We start from the raw sequence: 21,573 nt of genomic DNA, 5'->3' as shown, positions 1-21,573 counted from the left end.
GTAGAGGCAGGTCCAGGCCCCTCCTCCTGCCTCAAGGCTGTACGAGGTGTCCCATCATAGGCAGTGAGCTCCAAAAAGCCAGCTCATTCACTAGGAATGGATTCTGATCCTACTGCCAGGGGGCCCCTTAAGCAGATCAAGCTACACAACTGTCTCGCTATGCAGAGGGCCTAGTCCAGTCCCATGCAGGCTCCACACCTGTTGATCTAAATTTCATGAGTTCCCACTAGTTTGGTTCGGTTGTCTCTGTAGGATTCCCCATCATGATTTTGATGTCCTTGCTCATAGAATCCCTCTTCTTTTTAAATGGAGGGTGTTTATCTTTCTTAAACATTGAAGCACTTTAAAAATCCATGACGTTATTTAATAAAATATCTTTTGTAGCAACTAAAGCATACTCTTTGGTTGCCTTTTTGTGAAAAGTTGGCTAGGTTATTCAAAAAGAGTGGGAAGTTCTAATTTGGAGGAAGAAAACAAACCCAGCATGCTAGTCTGTACTTTCTTTAATACTGTAATTTTATTACTTTTTACTCACACTTTTCTAATAACATAGAAAAATCTTTTGTAAAGCTGTCCTATTCAAGCAGAAGAATTAGGTACATGTTTTGTTTTGTAAAAATATATTTGATAACAACCTCTTATGACAATAGTGGTATTTAATCTATTTTATGTGAAACACAGACTTGGAAAGCTCCCAGAGATACAGATCTTTTGGTTTTTCTTAGACAAAACCCTTGTTTCTTTGTATCTGTCATAGTATTTTAAACTGAATCCAACCTTTCATTTTGTTTATCCACAATCAAGGCAGTCTAGCAATGTGGAGCTCCTCTGTTTTGAAATCTAACTAATGAGAACTTACTCATGGAATTTTTACATGCATTCATAAGATGGCATTGGCCAAATGGATTCTTAGGATTAATCGGAAATGGTCCTAGTCGTTGTATTCCTCTGTATTTACAAAGCAGGAAGCAGGAGCCATTTTATTATCTTTCTTTGAAAGTGCTTTTTGGAGGCTTTATACTTGTCTTATTTTTTGGAGTAATTTTTACTAATTCTTGGTTTTGAAATTATTCTACTCTGACCAGCACTTTCTTTTGGCTTGTTTTCTGGTTTAGCAAGTGCCTTTTTGTTTGTTTGTTTGTTTGTTTTGTTTTGTTTTTTGAGACAGGGTTTCTCTGTGTAGCTTTGCACCTTTCCTGGATCTCGCTCTGTAGACCAGGCTGGCCTCGAACTCACAGAGATCTGCCTGGCTCTGCCTCCTGAGTGCTGGGATTAAAGGTGTGCGCCGCCACCGCCCGGCACAAGTACCTCTTGTACTTGTTCAGATTACTGACTATTACAAGTTCATGTACTTATGCGTGATGCACTAGGTGCACTAGGTGCTGTGTACATTAATAGAAAATTAATGTGAAATTTCTGGAGGCTAAGAAGTACAGCTCCATATAAGACTTTTGTGTACGATTACATTAATGCTTTGGATTTAGGTGCCCACTTCTGGTAAAGTTTTGAAGATCTTGTGTTTGCTTTCCTTTTTCTGTACACTACCACTGTAGCAACTATTATAATGGAAAATACTACTAATACATTTTCCTCGATGGTAGGTTTTAGCTTATAATATATATATATGAAAATATATATATGATATATATATATGATATATATATTTTCATATATATATATATACATGGACTGATCTATTTCAGAAGATAATACTTACAAGCCAAACAATCCAAGCATTAAATTGTCTTTATTTGTAGTGGAGATTTCAAAACAAAGCTTTATAGTAATAAACTATTCCAAAATTCTATAAAAATAGCAGATTAAATCTCCAAAAATACAGTGAAGCTTCACATGGGAGGTTTTGGATCTGCCTAATAAGTTGTATACTTGTCTCTTTTGTGTTCACATGAAAATGTAAACATATTTTACACTTGACCTAGACAACACTGGTCTCATATTTTACATTTGACCTCCCAATATGATAAGACCTTTATCTCTCAAGGAAGGCATCCAGTGGCCTGTGTTTGTTTAAGTGTGTTGTTGTAATTATCTTACCACAGTGTTTTTTATTAAAAATAGAAATTTCCAGCACATTTTCTATGCAAACCTAGCAGTAGATATACACTCATCTTCATATATATATATATATATATATATATATATATATATATATATACACACACATATATGTATATATATATGTGTGTGTGTATACACACACACACACACACACACACACACACACACACACACACATGTTCAGACCAAGTCTTTGACTGCTGTTTGGGTATTAGGCTAAGGCACAGGCCTCCCTGAGTATAGTCCTGCTGGGTTTGGGGTTCACGCCTTTCTTTCCCTAAGTCCTTTCTGTGTCAGGAGAGACATTCTTATCCTATTATAAGACAAAAAGCACAAGTCCAAACTGGTTTTGGGAACAATTTTTTTTTGGTACGGTTAACCCAAAAGATATAAAAATTCCAATGAATAGATCAGATATGAAGTATGAAAAAGTTAACCCTACCAAAATCCTACCCTGTCTACTGAGAAAGGTGTGTTTTGATTTTGCCTACAGAGTTCATGCTCACTCTTTCCTCTTGTTTGCCTGTCTGGATTTGTGAGCACACTAGCCTCAGTAAGAGTTATTGTACATACCATGACATCTTACTGAATTAGATATTCTTTTTAAAAAGGCTTATATGATCTTGAGTCACTCTATTTTTTTTTCTGTAACATACTAGCATAATACTACTGTTAAATTGGTAGATAGATTCCTTCTGTAGCTGTTTTGGTACATAGAATTTTAAGAAGTATTAGAATGGAGTAGCCTCCTTGGAACTAAAATTATTGACTGTAAATATAATAAGGAAACATAGTTTCCATTCAACCCAAAGATGCTAATCAATGTCATAGATGTGTGTAAGCTGTTTCCAGTTTTAAACCACATAGTACTAAAACAGCCTCAGAACTCCAGTATATGAAAATTTATAAGCTAAAAGGATGTATAAGCTAAAAGTAATGCTATGTAGATTTCCCCCTGTACCTTTTTTGCAATTAAAGCATTCTAGAGAGTTTTTCTTTTATCTTTATGGCTTTTAAGGAAAAGCAGAAATCATCTCTCAAATCTCAACTTAAAATACTTGATGCTGTCATATATACAGGAGCACCTACATGTGCATTATCCATAGGCTTGGAATAAAGTCATTCTAGGCCATGTATATAACATGAGTGTGTGGTGGGGTCTTTTTCTCCATTAATGGATGGTATCTATGACTAATCACATTTTCTGCCTTATAGGCCTGCCTCGTCCCCCCAGCTTTCACACGATGATACTCATTCACGCATTGAACATTATGCTAGCAGGTATGAGACTAGTTGAATGCCAGGCAAATATTGGTTGAAATAACTAACCAAGGAAAGCTAACCTATAATAATTGGGAACAAATATTTTCTTTCTTCCTCAATCATTTCTGATTTCTACTAATCACCTTGCCCTCTAACGTGCATGCCATTCTACTGCATGTAGGTTTTGGATACCAGCAACAGCATGGGTCCAGAACACTTATTTAACCCTGGCCTTTCAACATTTCTGGTAGATTTGTTGTGTTTTATATTCTGAATACATTTGCTAAATTGGCTTAGAAGTCTTCTAACCTCCTTAAAAAACTCCTAGACTAGATATTAATCTGGGGAGAAATAATACTGTGTTACCTAAGCAATGTGAAAGCTCTGGCCTTTTATTTGTGTTTCATTTATTTGATGTACTTTAAGAAGATAACAACTTTCCTAACTCTTGGACCTTTCTGTACTACCTTCTTTATATATGAGATAACTTTTATTCCTAAACACTGAACTACTAATTATACCTGGTGCTTGTTAAATAAGGCTATTCAACTTTTTCTGATTGTCAAAGGCTTTATTATTAAATTGGTGACAGAACACATAGAACACTTAATGTGAATCCATCCTTTATCAACATCCTGACTACTGGACATGCTCATCCGTTGTGGCAAGCATTAACTAGCTATATACGTCTATCATCAGTGAAAGGCACTAATTGTCTTAAAAGACAAGGGGTAGTGTAAGGTGCTCTTAGTGTAATTTGCTCTTAGGGAAGATTTTCTTCTGAAAACAAAGGCTGGTTCTCAGTGAAAGGAAGATTGATCTCAAACAAAACAGCAACAAAATACAGCTTCCCATAGTTTTTACATTAACAGTGCAAAGCTACTAACTAGCTAGCTGCTTCAACTGGTTAAGACAACACACACATCCTTTAATTTGAAGGATTCCTTTCTCCTCTTGCCATGAGTTATTCTTTAGTTTTCAGGAATGTTCGCATAGGTCTTGAATAGATTCTGAGAAGTCACATAACTTTTAATGAGCTTTTACGTTTTTTATCAGGCTAGCAGAAATGGAAAACAGCAATGGATCTTATCTAAATGATAGCATCTCTCCTAATGAGAGCATGTAAGTATCCCATCTCTTTTTACAAAATGTTCCTGACAATTAAATTGCTTTGAGGGATTCAGAGGTAGGATAGTACAGGATATAGGAATTAGCATCATATTCATTCGATCTTTCAAAGAGCCATTCATTGACTTTTTTCTTTAGTTCTTAAAACCTGGCACAGAATGAGCTCATACAAATACAAGCATTAATTCAGAATAGCAAAAAATATTTCATTACTTACATTTATTTAATGCCATATGATTACAAATTACTGATTCCAAACACTTATATCAAAGCTAATCTTTGACCACACTGGAATAAGGAATAAGATGACAGTTGAGAGTAATAACCAAGTAGGATTTCTTCCACTCATGGGAAGTGAAAATGTGAACTTGATCTAGAATTGCTATTCCCATATACTAAGTTAGGTCGGCATTTTTCTTCATTGGATTGTTGTGGTTTAGCATCATATAGTAAAGCAGTCTTGTGAAGTGTTCCCAGATGAGGGAAGACAAATGCAGGTCTCAGTTTGTCAGTGGAGCGATAAACCAGCTTGGTCAAACTTTAAGGAGACATATTCTTGTTACAAATGGCCAAGAACCCACTTGGCTCCAAAACAGAGGCATCATCAACAGTTTAGGGTAGTGCTCATAGTACAGAACACAAAGGAATATTACAATGGTCCAAGTAGATGTTGATTAAGGAGGAAGATAAGTGAGGATATGGAGGAAATAGAGGATCCACTAACTGAACAAATAATATGGAGAGAAAAAAATTTAGTCAAAGTGCAGTGATCCTTTTAATTTGTTAAGACATGGCAAGGTAATCTTATCTTGGAGAAAAAGCAAATGGAAGCGTGATAAAGTTATCCTATGTAGTTTGTATGGGAACCCCGTGTCTTGCTCAGATGAGAAAGGGGCCTTCATAAGGATTAAGCGAAGAGAAATTGTATGAAAGTGAGATTTCTATATAATTATTGAATTCCATATTATGTAGTACATAGAGGAGACCAATGTAATGAGAGAGAAGTCAACACGCAGTCATTTACTTCAAACAGATATCCTTTTCCCAATTAAAACTATGATGCCATTATGTGATCTTCAACAGGAAAGTGAGTAGCTAAAGAACCAACTCAGTGTAAAGGCTTGAATGATTTGCTTCTTTGGCTTCCTCTTTTTTATATTAAAGATGCTCTAATACTTCCACAGTAATTTAGATTCTATCCATATGACAGTCTCTGGCAGTCATGGAACTGCCAAAGGAATAGGAAGAAAGCTTAACTACAATTATAGGTCACAGTTAAATGTGGGAAATCCTAGCAATAAAATTTCAGAATTTGAGGAGGGTAATAATAAATTAGCTATGTGATAAAGCCGTGACTGTTTTATTTTACAACAAAATTCAGCTTTAGCTCATTCTGAGGACATGCAATCCATTTTCACTCTGTTGCTTAGCAAAATATCATGTTATTTAGGAACAGTTTTGATGGATCAGCTGATTTCATTTAAATGTTTCTTTTTAATGCCAGTAATAATCATATTCATTATTATCATTATTCTGTGACAATAAGGATTGATCTCAGGGCTTTATGCATGCTAGGCAAGTAGTCACTCACTGTGATGTATCCCAAACCTCCAATAATTAGTTAATTGATAACATCTCCATCACTAATCTGGTTTCATGGACCAAAAATGGAAGCCATGGGAGCATTTTCCTACGGACTTGTTCATTTAAAACTGAGAACTAGGTGCATATGGCATACTAGGCATGAAGACACATGACTTTAACCCTAGCACTCAGGAGGCTGAGACCGAAGGGTTGCAAGTTTAAGGCCAGCCTGGGCTATACAGAAATTCCCTCTTGAAAAACAAAATTAAGTGGCTATGCAAAAGGTAGTATACACACATCATCTTAGTGATATGTAACCAGAAACAAAGAGCTTTAGTGTCTCATCAAGAAGAAAATGAAGTTCCTCGAACTTGGAGGTAAAATGGAGTTTTCAAAAACTTAGAGCACTTCATTCTTAAAGTAATTTCTCCTGACTGTTATTAGAAAGTTCCTTCTTTCCAGGAGACTACAACTTCCTCTCACAATATGCCATCCCCCTGCCCCACAACAAAAAATGATGCTTAAGATTTAGTCTGAGGAATGAGTGGTTCTTATCCTCTTTTAATCAGTCACCTTAATGTCTCCCCCCCTCAATTTTTGTGTTTATATCTAAACAGTAATTAAAACAACCATTTATCCACAGGTTAATTATTGTTATCATCCCACCTCTGAGACCTAGAAGTTAAAATTAGCTTGCTGAAGCAGCGCTTTCCAGTTTGGGCCTTCCACTGAAGATATTATTTCCTATTTTAAGAACTGTGTTTCCCTCCTCCCTCCCAATCAGTATCAGTAGCATGGCTAATGAACAGATTATCTTGACAGGCTTAGAAGCAAAAGCATTAAATGGCCATTGTTATTTTTTAATACTTATTAGTTAATAACAGTCTAAAGTGATAATATAGACTCCCAGTATTTCTGTAATTCTACCTTTCATTTATCTGTGTAAATAGGCCAGTAAGTTTCAGGTGGATTTTTGAAAAAGAAACACTTTAAACTATCCATCCATAGATTGGTAGAGCACAACCTCGATAATACCTAATGAAAGGTCTAACTAATTATTGAGAGCAAAGCAATGTTTCTATTTTCAAATACACACCTGAGTCCCTGGCCCCAAAACAAAATAAGGGGGGTGGAAAAACCAAAACCTTTGATTTTATTTTCCAGAGATGATGAACATTTGTTAATCCAGCATTACTGCCAAAGTTTGAACCAGGACTCCCCCCTGAGCCAGCCTCGTAGTCCTGCCCAGATCTTGATTTCCTTAGAGAGTGAGGAAAGAGGGGAGCTAGAGAGAATCCTAGCAGATCTTGAGGAAGAAAACAGGTGAGTTTTCTTTGTAGCTTTGTCATTGGTAAGCAGAGTGCATACACTTGCCCACAGAGAAAAGCGCCAGGAATCTTCACGTAGCCATTCGATGTCTTACTGTTTGCTAAAATAATCTGTTTAGCTCCTTTTGCAGATTCACACCTTTTTGTCTGAAAGAAGAAAATGAGTGCCATAGAGCATGATTAATAACTCCTAATTTAGGTGGGAAGGGATTAATGCTAATGGGGGCATTGGGTTTGTTGCATGTGTTCCATAGGTTTTGATATATTTGTATTTGAGCATAGAATTTAATAAAAAGCAACAAATTTAATTTATGGTTATATAAATTTTACATGCGCTTGGTCATACTACCATAAACATTTAAGGAAGTAGATTCATTGGCTTTGTCATATTTGGGAACAGTATTTCCTCTTATTTTTCATCATCAAGTGCAGAAGTTATTACTTTTGTTCAGCTTCATAGCAGATTAGGTAGACAATTCCAGTTGTTAGCCATTACCTGTAAAAAAATGCAATTGTTGAAAAAGAAAAAAGAAAGGAAAAGCCAAAAGAAAATTCATGATGACTAGAGCAGATAAATTTTAAGAATGTGGAGTATTGTGTGGTATCAGGGTAATACAAATCACTGGCCTCTCCCTTCTGTTTTACATTTACTATGTCACAGGTACCTTGGTTAAGGGAACCTTTTCTCATAGTCACCTGTAATCCACAGTGTGGTCTTCTAAAGACAGTGCCACCAGGCAGGTCTTGAAAGGCCAGACTGCTCAAATTTGTAGCACTTAAGTACTTTCATCTCTTTTGGCTAGCCCAAGGCAGCAAGACCTCTTAATCTAGACAACACATGGTATTTGAGAACCAGTGCCCTGAGCAGGAAAAAGCAGACGGCCATTCATCTAGTCCCGCTGCTGCTACTACTAGCCTTGCAGCTCTTAATACCCCTGACCTCTGGCCACAGCTCTTTATCAAGTTAGCTTCACTTGAGCTTCTTGCCCATTTCCCCAATAAATCCTCTGCACTGACTACTTGTGTATCTTTCCAGAACCAAAACCTATTATGGCATTCTTACTTGATTGGATTTCTGTATCTCAGCGGGGCATTCAAACCCTCCACTCTTTTCTCTTAACTTGCTTTTGTCAACTTCGCCTTCTTGTGTACTGAACATGTTGTTGTAGCCAGTGTCTTTATTTTGTTTTCCTCTACTTTCTGGCTCATGTTCAAGCTTGCTCTCAGCCTATATCACTTTAGTTTTTGCCCAGAGAACTCTTTGACAGTTTGCCCTTTTATCCATCACTGTCTGTACCTCCTTCAGTTCTGGCTATTCTGTGATCAACATCTTGTTCCTATAGTAGTACCTACCACAAAGATAATACTTCACTACTCAGGAAATGTTTTGTGAAACATTTTATATATATATATATATATATACATATATATATATATATATGCATATATATATATATAGAGAGAGAGAGGAGATGCATGATATAAACATAATAATATAGCATGGAGATCACGTGACCACCAGTAAAGCTATAATATTATATATGTGTGGAGAGATTAATGGGACAGATTAATGATAGCTTTGTTTACTTAGCTGTATTTGTAAAAGTAGGAATGAAAACCAAGATACCTCTTCTTCTATTTTATTGGGAACAGTCACTAATAATAATTAGTAAATAATAACTTGTAGTCATTCATACTAAATCTTTATCAAAGTCAAAGGGGAAGAAAAGTTTGGGATTTTCCCTATAAATACAATTTGATGTTGTTGAAGAGTAATTACATTTCTAGTATATGATCATTACCATTATTTAATACATCTTTTAGCTCATTAGTCAGGATCCATGTCTTGTTGGTAGATTGCACATACTTCCTCTATGCCATGGTAACTAGGTCAATGAGTGTTGGGGAAGAATATTGATTACACTCATTTATATGTCATTTTATCATTTTCAGAGCACTGTTTCTGGTACTGGGGACTAAATCCATGACCTCCTGCATGCTAAGAACCCACTCTACCACTGAGAAACACTACCAGTTCCTCATTTTGAAAGCACTTTAATATATTTTAGAGCATTTAATCTTTCTAAAAGCTATACAAAGAAGTACGCATCTCCTTTCTTTAGATGAGAAAGCACAGGCTGAGAGAGGTTCAAATAGCTTGCCCCAGATTTCACAGCCAGCCAGTGGTAGACATAAATTCCTACCAGGTTTATTTTTTCACACTCAAAATAGCCAACTCTACCTTGGTTGCGAGAATAAAGAGTCATTCTATGTAAATGTCATTTATATAGAAATAGGGTTTATTCCCCAGAATATGCCTTACCTTGAGAGAGGTTGCAAAGAACAAATGTCCTTGAATAAACTAGTTCAACCACTTTACCCTGCAACATACCCAGGATTGTCACTGAAAATGGGATAGTTTGTTCTTTGAAAGAAAGATTATATAGCAGGGCTACTTAATGCTCCAAAATGAGGCCTCTGCCATTATGTGAGTCTTTCTGGAGGTTATCTTGAAAAGGTCACAATGAACCTTTTCTTTTCTTCTTCTGCTTCCTTCGCTTTTTACCTCCTACTGAAATCCCAAAGAAGTGTCTCTCTGGAGCTCCCTCTTGGGAATAACCTGCCTCATTTTCTCTGTCTTACCCTCTGCTGTCTACGTGGAGTTTTTAATGAAAGAGATTCAGGACCATTCTGCTTCTATGACCTTTGAATTGGATGTTGCTTTAAAAGCCTTTAATTTGTCATTTCCCTCCCTAAGAAAGCCTAGGTAATCACTAGATGCTCTTTCTCTGTGCCTGCCAGCCTGGATATTTCCCAAATCTGAAGTAGGCTGCAAAAATGACAAATAATAGCCTACTTGTAGTGAAAATGAGGAAGAATATTTAAAATTAGGATTGTACTCAATACTTTGGATGTAGAGTTTTAGTATTTCGAATCTGTGTATATTTAGTATATCTAAATATCAAATATCTGTGGCTATTTGATGTCCTTATTCTACAAATGTGAATTACGTTCAAATTGCAGTTAGCAAAGGAGAGCTGTTTGGAGACTCTAATTCTTGTCATATATATTATTAATTCTATTAATTATTCTTACTCATAATTTCTCTGGTCGGTCCAATGCCCTGGGAAAATACAAGGTGGTTATTCTAGACATGTCTTGGGTCTATCTTATCCCTGCTATTACAGTTCTTTTTCTCCCATTACTTATACATGGCTTTTAATAAATATTTGTTGAATAAATTAATGAATAAATGAATAGAACTGGAGCTGAATCTGTTTTGATTTTGACACACACACATGTAGTTTTGAAAACAAGTAATTTACAAACTTAATTTCATAGAGGAAAACATTTAATTGAGCTTTTTTTTTTTATTTCTGTTGACTTTTCAAAAATACTTTCTTCTGTCTTGATTACTACCAAGCATGGCTTTCTCATAAACATGGAATATTAAATATCTATTTTTCCAAATCCCAGGCTCTGGGTGTCTCTCCCATCAACACCCTCTGATTCTTTTTTTTCCCCCATAAAGATAAGAATAAAACTAAATATGTCTCTGAATTTTTTTGATAGTGTCTCTAAAGTTTGGGCTATTGGTAACATTAGTTAACTTAACCTATCATTTATGTTTCATTTCTGCATCATGTCTATCACTTGTTACCACAGATAATTGGGATTTGTCTTTCTTTGGCAGAAACCAGCTGAATATTGGGAATTTGTTCCATCCTATGTCCTTAGCACTGTGCACTCAGGGTTTGCCTTTTCCCTATATACAATAAAGACTGTAGTCTCCTGGCTTAAATCTATACTTGCCAAATTACTGTCTGCATAATAAATTTATTAGGTTGTTCCTAAATCTAAAATGCAGTCAAATATGAATCTGATTGACTGTGAAGTTGAAAGACAATTAAAATTATTTCATATTCTGTGACAAAATGGGATTCAGTAGATTTGTAGTATCTACCAATACCTTTCATATGCCTTGGTTCTTGGATACCCAGGCATTTACAGCTTTGATTTGATTTTATCTTGCTTTGTTTCATTCTTCCAATATTCACACAAGATTATATAACAATCCAAGAAATCTTAGATTAGTTACTTATATCACTGGGTTGAACTAGCTGGAAATCATTGGCCTGTCCATGTACCTTCTAAACAATCTATGCCTTTGGGTCCTGTTTTCATTGCTATAATTCTTCCTTCATTGGCTCAGGCATCTTTAGTCCATGTTCTCTGCTTTGGTCTATATGTGAGTCTATAGTGATAATAAAGTGGCCAAACTGAAGGAGTGAAAGTGGAGGTCAAGAGCTGGGGATAGGCAGCTAGAGATGAACAAGTCAGAATACTAGGAAGAATGACAGAATGTATGTGCAAAATCTACATTGTAGCCAGGTGTGGTGGCATATACCTTTAATATCAACACTTAAGAGGTGGAGGCAGGTAGGTATCTGTGAGTTTGAGGCCATTGTGGACTATACAGTGGTTTCTAAGCCAGCCAGGTCTACACAGTGAAACCCAATCTCAAAACAAGACAAAGAAAAAGAAGCAGTGAGACTGTCTGATGGGCAAGAGAGAAAGAACTTGGTGCCACACTGAGGAGTTTAGACCTCCTTACTTAGGAAAATGTGCTGGTTGATATCTGTAAATTTGACACAAACCTAGATGAATCTGGGAAGAGGAAATCTTACTTAAGAAAATGTCCCTATAGGACTGGCTTGTAGGCAAGTCTGTGAAATAATGTCTTGATTAATTATTGATTTGGGAGGGTCCAGCTCACTGTGGGTAGTGCCACACCCTAGTGCTGGTGGTCCTGGATACTATAAGAAAGCAGAATGAGCAAGCCATGGAAAACAAGCCAGTAAGCAGTGTTCCTCCATGGCCTCTGCTTTAGTTCCTGTTTCAGGTTCCTGCCATGGTTGAGTTCTTGTCCTGACTTCCTTATATGATATGCTGTGATCTGAAAGTATAAGCCAAATAAACCTTTTCTTCGTTAAGTTGCTTTTGGTCATGGCTAGGATTGAGACCCTTAGATTTACACTTAGGTCCATGTTTTGTGTGTACACGAAGTTTATTCTTATAGCTTTGTGGTGGGTGAATTTCAAAAGAACCATGAAAAACTAGGAAAGCACATTTTTAGGAAACAAATGAGTTCGTGCAAGAGGAGATTAAAGACTTAAGTAGGTGGTACAAGTGGGGAGACAGGCCCAATTTTAGTGATATCAAGAAACACTAAAGTTAGTATCTCAGATGGATGGGGAAAGCTCATTGACTTGGTGGTTCAACAACTCTGGGGGAATACAGAAAGGATTTCAAAGTCTGGCAGGTGCACAGCCAAGATAGATTATTTTGCATCTGGGGTTGACAGTTCAAGATATCACATACTTGAATTCTCAGCAGAATTTGTGGAAGTCCTTCCTCAGGGGCCAGGGAGTTAGAAGATAGTAAATGATAGTGGCAGAAGTTGAGTTATGGTCCTGGTGTCATCCTCTTGTGTAAATGCCAGCAGTCTATAAGAAAGTAAACTGCTCTTAAGAGTTCCTTTTCTCCTACTTTTTGTACATAGCATTCAATAAAGCAGGAAGACCTTGTCAAAATATGTAAAATAAATCCAACCACAAATATATTTGTAAATATTCACATATTTAAAATTCATCTTTAGATGACCCACAAGATAAGGTTAAAAAGAACAAAACATAATAATAAAAATGCATAATAATAAAGATAGGTTTTTACATATGCAAATATTTACAAATACACTTTTGTTGGAATTATTTTACACATTGTCAGATATTGCCGAGTCTGTTCTTCTTTTACTTAAAAATATCTAATTACTTTTTATATACTGTAAAAAAATGTGCCAGAAGATGAGAGGAGAGTTTGGGAATGAGAGCATTTTCTCAGAAGACGCAATAGAGAGAAAGAGGGGTTAAAGGGCACCAGGGGACAAGAGAAGGTCTGCTCTTGAATGGGAGAAAGACCAACTTTGTGACTTTCCTGAAATGTGGTAGGTGAGGAGTTTAGGGTAAGGAAAGAAGATGAGAGGTAGGTCACAGAGAGACTCTTGACATGTCCAGTTGACACCACTGGAAACTAGAGACTGATTCTTACATTTGTTCAAGTTAGCATTGTATATGAGAAGGTTAATGAAACTAGGGATTTATGTTGCTTGGCAACATGGGCTACAAAACAGAAGGCTACAGGACCTTTTTTGGATAAAGGGAGCTAGTTAAACAGCATAAATCAAACAGCCATGCCTTTTATGGCAAGGATGATGAACAGCTGAAGGGCAAACATTGTATCTCAAAAGCTGTGTTAGAATTGGGTCAACCATCACAGCTTTATTTAGGCAGAGAGGAGATGTCCATGAATCAGAGGTAGAGTCCCCAAGAATCAGAGGCTCATTTCTAACTCTCACTTCCATAACTAATATTCTTCAGTTTATTTCAAGTTAATCAGAACCAGAGGGGACTGGTTTGGGGCATCTATTTCATAGGAGTGAATGAAAAACCAAGAATTGCTCTTTATTTTTTCTTTCCCCTAATTATCTCTTTTTAATTGCCTCGCTGTAGTAAATGTACTCAAGGCGCTTTCGAGCGTGGCATTTACATGCAAGTACTAGACCTATGATAATAGGAACTGCATGTTTCTTAGGACTAGAGTTGTCACTACATTCCATGCTCCCCAGTCTAAGAATTTGACATCACCAAAATCAGAAGAACAGTCAAATGGTTTCTGATGCACTTAGAATCTCGGCATAGGAGACTGGAAAGTCTCAGATGTTGTTTCATTCTACAGAAAAACTGAAATAACCCTCTGGTGATTAGAATATTCACAGCTTATAGATACAGCTGCCATCTCTCTAAGACAGACTGGATAAAAGCTCACAGTCATGCAATCTTGTTTCCTTTGTTAGATATTTCCATGAAGACCTCCCACACCCATTCTCCTTGTGGACTTCATTACTAGACCATCCTGTGACAATAGAATATGATCTTGACTTTCTTTAGTTACTTTCTAGGCCCAAACATATAATTTCAATTAATTCTAATGTCACTACATGAATACTTAATGTGAGACTTCAAAGACAAGTAAGGTGTGTTTCTTACTCTATGGAGCTCAACACTTAATAAAACTGTATTGAAATATGTACAATTAAAATCTAGCATAATAAGTGTTCTGGATAAGCAACAAGGTCAATGATGAATTCTGTCTGAGAGACTGGAGAGATCTCTGCAAAGGGAGTGTATGGTTAATGACTACAACCTAGGCTACGACAGGGAAAGTATGAATTTTCCTGACTGATAGAACTATGAATTCCACAGCATGGAATGAGGAGAATAAGCATAGTGGAATGGAAGGTGGAGACATTCTACAAAGGACTTTGTAAGTCATATTAAGGGATTTGGCTTTTATTCTATATGCAGTTGATCAGCAAAGGCATGGTTGGTTTGTTGATTTTCGTTTGGTTTTTGCTTTTGAGGAAAGGAAGATAGAAAACATTATAGTGGCAAACAGAGAGCTACAGTCACTGAGAATCACAGGACTATACAGGAACAGTGTGCAGAAAGATGGCCTGGCTCTGCCTGAGGGATGTGAAGAAGGGACAGCAAAGTTGGAAGACCACCTAACGAAGGAAGCCAGGGAAGAAGGTGAAAGGAAGAATTGGGGATACAGAGTTTTTAAATTAGGGAAATAGATGTGTTAAAAGAAAGTACCAGTGCACATAGGAAAACTTCTATCCACAAAGGGCCAGAAGATAGAAATAGTGTATCTGGTCTACTAAATTCTCGTTATTCAAGGACATTTATATAAATGTGCTCATTTTCCAAAAGGGCATATTTTGAAAAGTTATAACAGTCAGATTCCTGTGGTGTGGATGAGCATACTGGGGATGACCTTGATTGACCTTGATTCCTTTGGAACTTCCCTGTATTCAGGGAGGTAAGAAGAAACATTTTTGCAAACTCTTGATATTCGATGAAGGACATGTGGGATATGCTAAGGAAACATTGTAATTTTCCTGGATATTGATAACAAAAATGAATAGCTGTCCTTTGAATGCTTGCTGTGAACAGGACCCATTATGAGTTCATGTACTATTTTATTCAATCCTTATAACCCTGTATCCAAAAGAGTTGGTATATAGACTGTAAAAGATACTGCATACAGCTACCACACAGATTCATAGTCTGATGTTTCTGAACTATGAACCAGTGCTATACTAGGTATAATTATTAGCTAGTGTACTCACCAACATTTAATATGAAAGACCAAGGGAAACCCTATGTGGCTTTTGATAATTGTGGGAAGACTACCTTTAAGGAAAAGACATGGGTGATAGTTCTCCAGGAATAAAACCTACTATAGCTCAAAATGTGTTCTAGAGCATGTCTTTGAGAAACTTTAAGGAAACGTATTCCAAGGACAGATAAGCTTTTGTTTAAGGGAATTGTTGTTACATTAATGTTCTCATTGAGGACAGAAGGGAAAGCACCTGATTAATTAGGTTGAACTCAATACTGCCCTTTCTTACTTGACCTCAAACTCAATTTTGATGCTATATGGAACACACCTTGATAAAGAAATTCAAGTGTGTACTAACCCAACCAAAGGGAGGGACAGTTAGCTTTCTATTATAAGTTTTGAAGTCTAGCCTTTGTCTTTTCTGAGGAGATTGGAGGAAATAATTACCACAGGAGCCTGCACAGAAAGCCTGGATATGTGCAAGTCCTGAGGCAATTAGTTGCTATATAAACCCTGAGTGCTCAGTGATGAGTTCATAAAATGCAAAAGAGCATGTGAAATTATCACCAGAAGATATAGAAAATTCTTTGCACCTTTTTTTAAGACTGCTGTCAGGAATAATCTGGACTTTCAGTTAAACCACAAACAAAAGATGTCACCAATACTTTGGTACAATGGACTTACTATTATGAAGTTCATACCTGTTCAGTGGTTGGATTTTAAAAGGTGTTGGCCAAGGAAGGCAACTTTTGTTTCTGTCACCAGAATAGTGAAAAAAAAGTGTTTTAAGTGTTTACATGTAATGGTCTCTTTTCGTTTCACATATCTATTGGGTTATGATTTTAACATGTGTAGTCAACACAGTGGAAGATGTTTTTCTGTCCCTTTACCTTATAACAGAAATGCGAATGTGGCTTTATAGTAACATGTAAGTATGAATTGACGGTATGTGTGGCTATTATATGGTCCTATGTGATGCTACATCAGAAAGCTAGTCCTCTTCCTGGCACTGAAATTTTAAAAACGAATGCTCAGTATATCCACCATGTGTGGCTTGGTGATGAGCTAGTTCCAATTAATAGCCAGTGCCTAATGGAGTCACCAGGGAGAATGGTGAAAGAATAGGACTGGAGTCTTATGAGAAGTCTTGATTGAGGGGCAGTGAGTTGTAGAGGAAGGTCGCAATTTAGAGGACATAGAAGCCTGTGGAGAAAGGACTCTTTCTAGGAAAAGGGTGTATATAAAAAGAACACCTTGGACCTCCTGGTCTGCTAGAAGTGGCTTCCTGATTTGTGTCTCTTACACAGCTGAGTGGATCCTGGAAATGGCTAACTTCATCCATTTTGTATTTTTGTCTTAATAATTCAAAGGTAACCTTCTGTGTCTGCAAATAGTCGGTTGCCATAAAGCACCACTCTGTCTGCTGTAGTTGTAGGATATAAGCAAATAATTTCATATATGTTCCTTTTCCTATAATATCCTAGTAAACCAGGGTACTAATTTTAAAAGTAAATAAGCTGTATAGTTTTAGCTTTAGCAGTGAGCTTGATTGCCAGTCATATTGTAGACAATACCCCACACTCTCAAATCTGAGCTCTTCAAAGGGATGGGATAGTGTTTCACATGGCCCTGTCTCCTGAGTTCTAAGTACATACATGTGTTATATAAATGAGTGGAGGGTTTGTAATTTGAGCTGTTTCAGAAACAAGCTGTCTTCATTGTATTTTTCCTTATTTCTGTTACTCTTTCTACAGTTTCTTTAATATGTCTCTTTAGGTTGTGTTTCAATTAGAATGAAAATATCTCAGTTTAGGTTAACCTAGACTTGACCATTTTTAGGATTATTTGGGGCTTTTTTAAGAAACATACATATCATGTGAAACTTTTGGGTATCTGTACAAGTAATTTTACAGGCATATGTGCACCAGAGGTTATGTGTTGAGTCCTCCCCATTAGGAAAAAAATTAAAAGATGACTGTTTCCACCGTGAATTTATCTTTAGTGTTCTGAAAGATAAAATTTGAGATGCAGAACTTCATTTTTATGAAAGTTTCTTGATATATACTTTCCATTTCATCTAATCCGCTCTACTAATTTGTATAATTCACCAGTTGGTTAAATAACCTCAAGAATTGTGCAGTTGTCATGACACCTTAAATTTTAGAAATTTTTCATCATCGCAGAGAGACACCCACTACTCATTTTGTCTCAGTTCGCCTTTGTCCTGTGACCAGTCCCCAGCAACAGACACGTATATTACCAATTTGGTGTCTAACTTCTATGGAGTTGTATATTCCTTATTCTTCATATAAATGAAACTGTGTAGTCCATGCTCTTTTGCGATGGTCTTTCACTTAGCATGATATTATAAGGAGATATCTATGTTATATCATGCTATGGTATTTCATTTTTAATGCTGGCTAGCCTTCAATTGTATGGGCATATCTCATTTTTTATATCTATTCACCAGTTGGAAATTTGGGTTGTTTTGACTTACTGGCTACTGTGTACAACTACAGGGACTTATTTTGAAAAATGATGTCTTAGTTTCTGTCCTTGGAATACAAGGGAACATGGTATCAAATATGACATGAGTGTTTAACAGTACATTCCAGGAAGTTAGAAATAGGCCATCAGGTTGAATTTATTGGGAAAACATAAGGCCTGGTACACAGGAGAGACTCAAGCTGGAACACTCAAAGCTTTAAGTTATGACTCTCCTAGAGGTTATTGAGCTTTTCGCTGACCATAGATAATGAAACTTTGATATTTTCCTGTATTTGTCTGAAAACTGAAACACACTTTTCCCAATGGTATTATTCCTAGGCACTTGACTAACTCACCTCCAGTCTTAGTTGGCCTTTTGGTTACAGAAGAGTAGCCAATACCATGTTTGTCTGGAGTTTTCTTTAGCAGCCTTATTTCCACATAATGTGTCTAGGATTTCTTATGACCTCTTTTCTTTTGTTGAACTGATGGTAAACACATTTCTCCTATGGACAATAATGAGTATAATAGACAATGATATCTATAGTACCTAATCATGAATTTTTGAAGAATGTGAATCAGTAAAGAGAGAAAGTAAAGCCAGTTAGTACTGTCAAGTTCTTTTCTGTTTTTGGGTTTGGTATTTTTTTTTCTATTTGAACAAGATATAGATAAATGTGCCAGTTGCATATTCAGAAAATACAGCACATCTACATACATTAACCTAGTCAACTTGACCTAAACACTTTATTCTAACAGTAATCTATGGATAAAATCTGACAATTTTGTTACACAACTACCATATTTCATCAAACCCAAGGAGTTCTCAATACAATGCTTTTAACTCAGTAACTTCATTTTTCTCAAGTGCTCATCCCTGATAAACTTTACTAAAGCACAGATGGTGGGAAATGCATAATAATTGCAAAGTTTGGGGATAGTAACTACAACATATACAGCAGGCAAATTTAGGAGGCTAAATCACTTTTCTAGCACTATATATTTACATTTCCTCCCAAGCTCATTACATTTTCATAGATTGCTTTCATTTCAGACTCTCTAAGTACTATTTTCTGATAGGAGTTTTCAGCACATCTGAGATTTCAAATAACAAAACCACAAAACAGAGAGGGGGAGAAAGAGAGAGACACACAGAGAGGAGAATATCAGAATAACAGCAGCTGCAACAATAATAATGGTAACCAACATTTGTGGAATACACAGGTGAGCTAAACTTGGTTCTAAGAGTGATTTACATACAGACTATAGACCACTCATACTGACTCTGCAACCCTCATAATGAGATTAGTGCTTAAGTCAGTCGCTTAATTTCAGCAGGGAGTAAATCAAGGTCCTTTTAGACTCCAAGATTATCTCTCAAATCCTGCTTTAATTCCCTCTCCTGCCAAGGGTGGTGAAAGGCAACAGAAAGGCGAGGTGTCCAAAAGTTATATTGTTCAGATTTTCCCCTGATGTTTTTTTCCTTCATTACATGCTTTGACATCTATTTTTAAATGTATATATCATTGAAAATGATGCATTATTCTAAAATCCCAGTAAGAATTAAGTTTCTTATATAAGATCTTTACAAGTAGTAAATTTCACTTGGAAAGGGATTGGAATTAAGAACTCTGATTTCTTTAAAGGGGAGACCCTGTTAAGTAAAAAAGGATTAGAAATGAGCCTGGGGATGTCCTCCCATTTTTACTGTTTTGCTCAAGGCATGTCTAAAATATGCACACTCTTATTTCCTACTACATGACAGTCTCCCTAATTAACATTGGTAAGGCCAAGTCATATGAATATCTTCTTCTTCTTAGTCTAGGGGCAATTTTGACTTGGTGCTTTATAAAGTACTTTGATATAGCTTTAAATAGTTGAATTATGATTGAAAGGTTTATGCAGTTTCCAGTTTTCAAATGCATCACTCTGGCAGAATATTGTATCGTTTTTTAAAAAAGGAACTACTAATTCATTAGGTGTATAATGACTCTTACTGTTTTATATGATTTGTTACATTTGCTTCAATAAAGATTTTGGTGGATATGGTTTCATTGCTTTTAATATTGTATCCTTTTACATATATACTACATATAGACCCTATGTGTGCTTAGATTTATAAACAGTATAATATAAAAAACTGCTTAAGTATACATTCATCACTGGAAAATTACCTTTATTTCACTTATATAATTATATACCTATATAATTACTCTTAGTAGGGAAATTCTATTTAAAGAGTAGATGATTTATGTTAAATAGAAATTGCAAAGGACTGTTGTGGTTTTTTATCATATGTGCTAGTTAGCATTGCCATAGAGATACTTGTAAACCATTGCTAAAAAGGCCAAGTGCTTTCACATTTCCAGCTAGTAGAGGTGAGGCAATAAGACATGCCAATTTGATTCATCTTTTCTGTCCATTAGGTATTTAGGAAATTTGTTAAAATGTAAATTTGTATCTGGGCAACCATGTTTGTACACTTTATGACAAAATTAATCAGGTACAACTGTGTAGTTGTAGTGTGGCAGGTTGTTTTAGCTCTGTAGAGAATAAGAAATTAATAATGGATGGGAAACTTTTTTTTAGCATGACTGGCTACAAGAAGAAATTGTAGTGACAGAAGCCTTGTGCAATGAATTTGAATTAGTGTTCTTTGGGGAGCTACCAGAGAAATACAATTTACAAGATAATCAAGAATGTAAATAGATTCTCTGCGGAGTTATTGCCTGATCCCTGACATATATTCATCTGTATCAAAATTACTCCATGGCTTCATCCTAACAATTAGAGAATCAGTAGGGGTGAGATGTACAGCATAAAGAAACTGTTATGTATCAGTTAGCAATATAAATTAGTGAGCAACTATTAAAATGAGTAGATTGTGTACTTGTGCTAAAGCATTAAAAGAATTCACCCTGGGAGCCAGCACATGTCTATAACCCTAACACTTAGAGGTAGAGGGAGCAGAGTCAGAAGTTTCAGGCCAGTTGGTAATGTACAGCAAAACATTGTCTCAAAAAGAAAAATCCGCTTACCTTAGAACAGTAGTTATATAGTAGTGTCTTATCAGTCATTTTTAGTGATTACCTACTGTACATGCCTTATAAATATTTTATTTAAAAAAAATCCAGAGGCTGGAATGATGGTTCAGTGATTAAGAGGACTGAGTTCAATTCTCAACACCAATATCAAATGACTTACTACTACCTCTCACTTCAACTCCAAGGGATCAAATGTTGTTTTCTGACCTCCACAGGAGCCTGTACTCATGTACATATAGCCCCTCCCCCATAATTAAAAATAAAATGAATCTTAAAGAATTTTAGCATTATAGTATACTTTAAAAGTATATAAATATTTTTAACTATGAGAACATGATATATTGAGCTAAGGACCTTTGTTACCCAACCGCTAGCAAAAATAGAACCTAACAACCCTGTGACTATGACTTTATTTA

The 21,573-nt window shown here is 36.1% G+C and overlaps 1 protein-coding gene across 15 annotated transcripts in view; it reads left to right on the top strand.

Annotated features, from left to right (window-relative positions):
* Positions 1 to 21,573, top strand: part of Dmd (dystrophin) — a 2,251,111-nt gene that overhangs the window by 2,192,821 nt on the left and 36,717 nt on the right. For 11 of the 15 annotated variants that reach the window (XM_076562037.1, XM_076562042.1, XM_076562041.1 and 8 more), the window contains 3 exons: positions 3,295 to 3,360; positions 4,399 to 4,464; positions 7,219 to 7,377. The exons of 2 other annotated variants lie outside the window; for them this stretch is intronic. In XM_076562037.1, the coding sequence (XP_076418152.1) occupies positions 3,295 to 3,360; positions 4,399 to 4,464; positions 7,219 to 7,377 (291 nt within the window). The remainder of the gene's footprint in view (positions 1 to 3,294; positions 3,361 to 4,398; positions 4,465 to 7,218; positions 7,378 to 21,573) is intronic. 2 more of the 15 variants (XM_076562043.1, XM_076562040.1) reach the window with 1 other exon arrangement.

Source organism: Peromyscus maniculatus, chromosome X (genome assembly GCF_049852395.1).
Source record: "Peromyscus maniculatus bairdii isolate BWxNUB_F1_BW_parent chromosome X, HU_Pman_BW_mat_3.1, whole genome shotgun sequence".
Taxonomy (NCBI): Eukaryota; Metazoa; Chordata; class Mammalia; order Rodentia; family Cricetidae; genus Peromyscus; species Peromyscus maniculatus.
The sequence above is the reverse complement of the archived record's forward strand: the minus strand, read 5'-3'. Positions and strand labels throughout refer to the sequence as shown.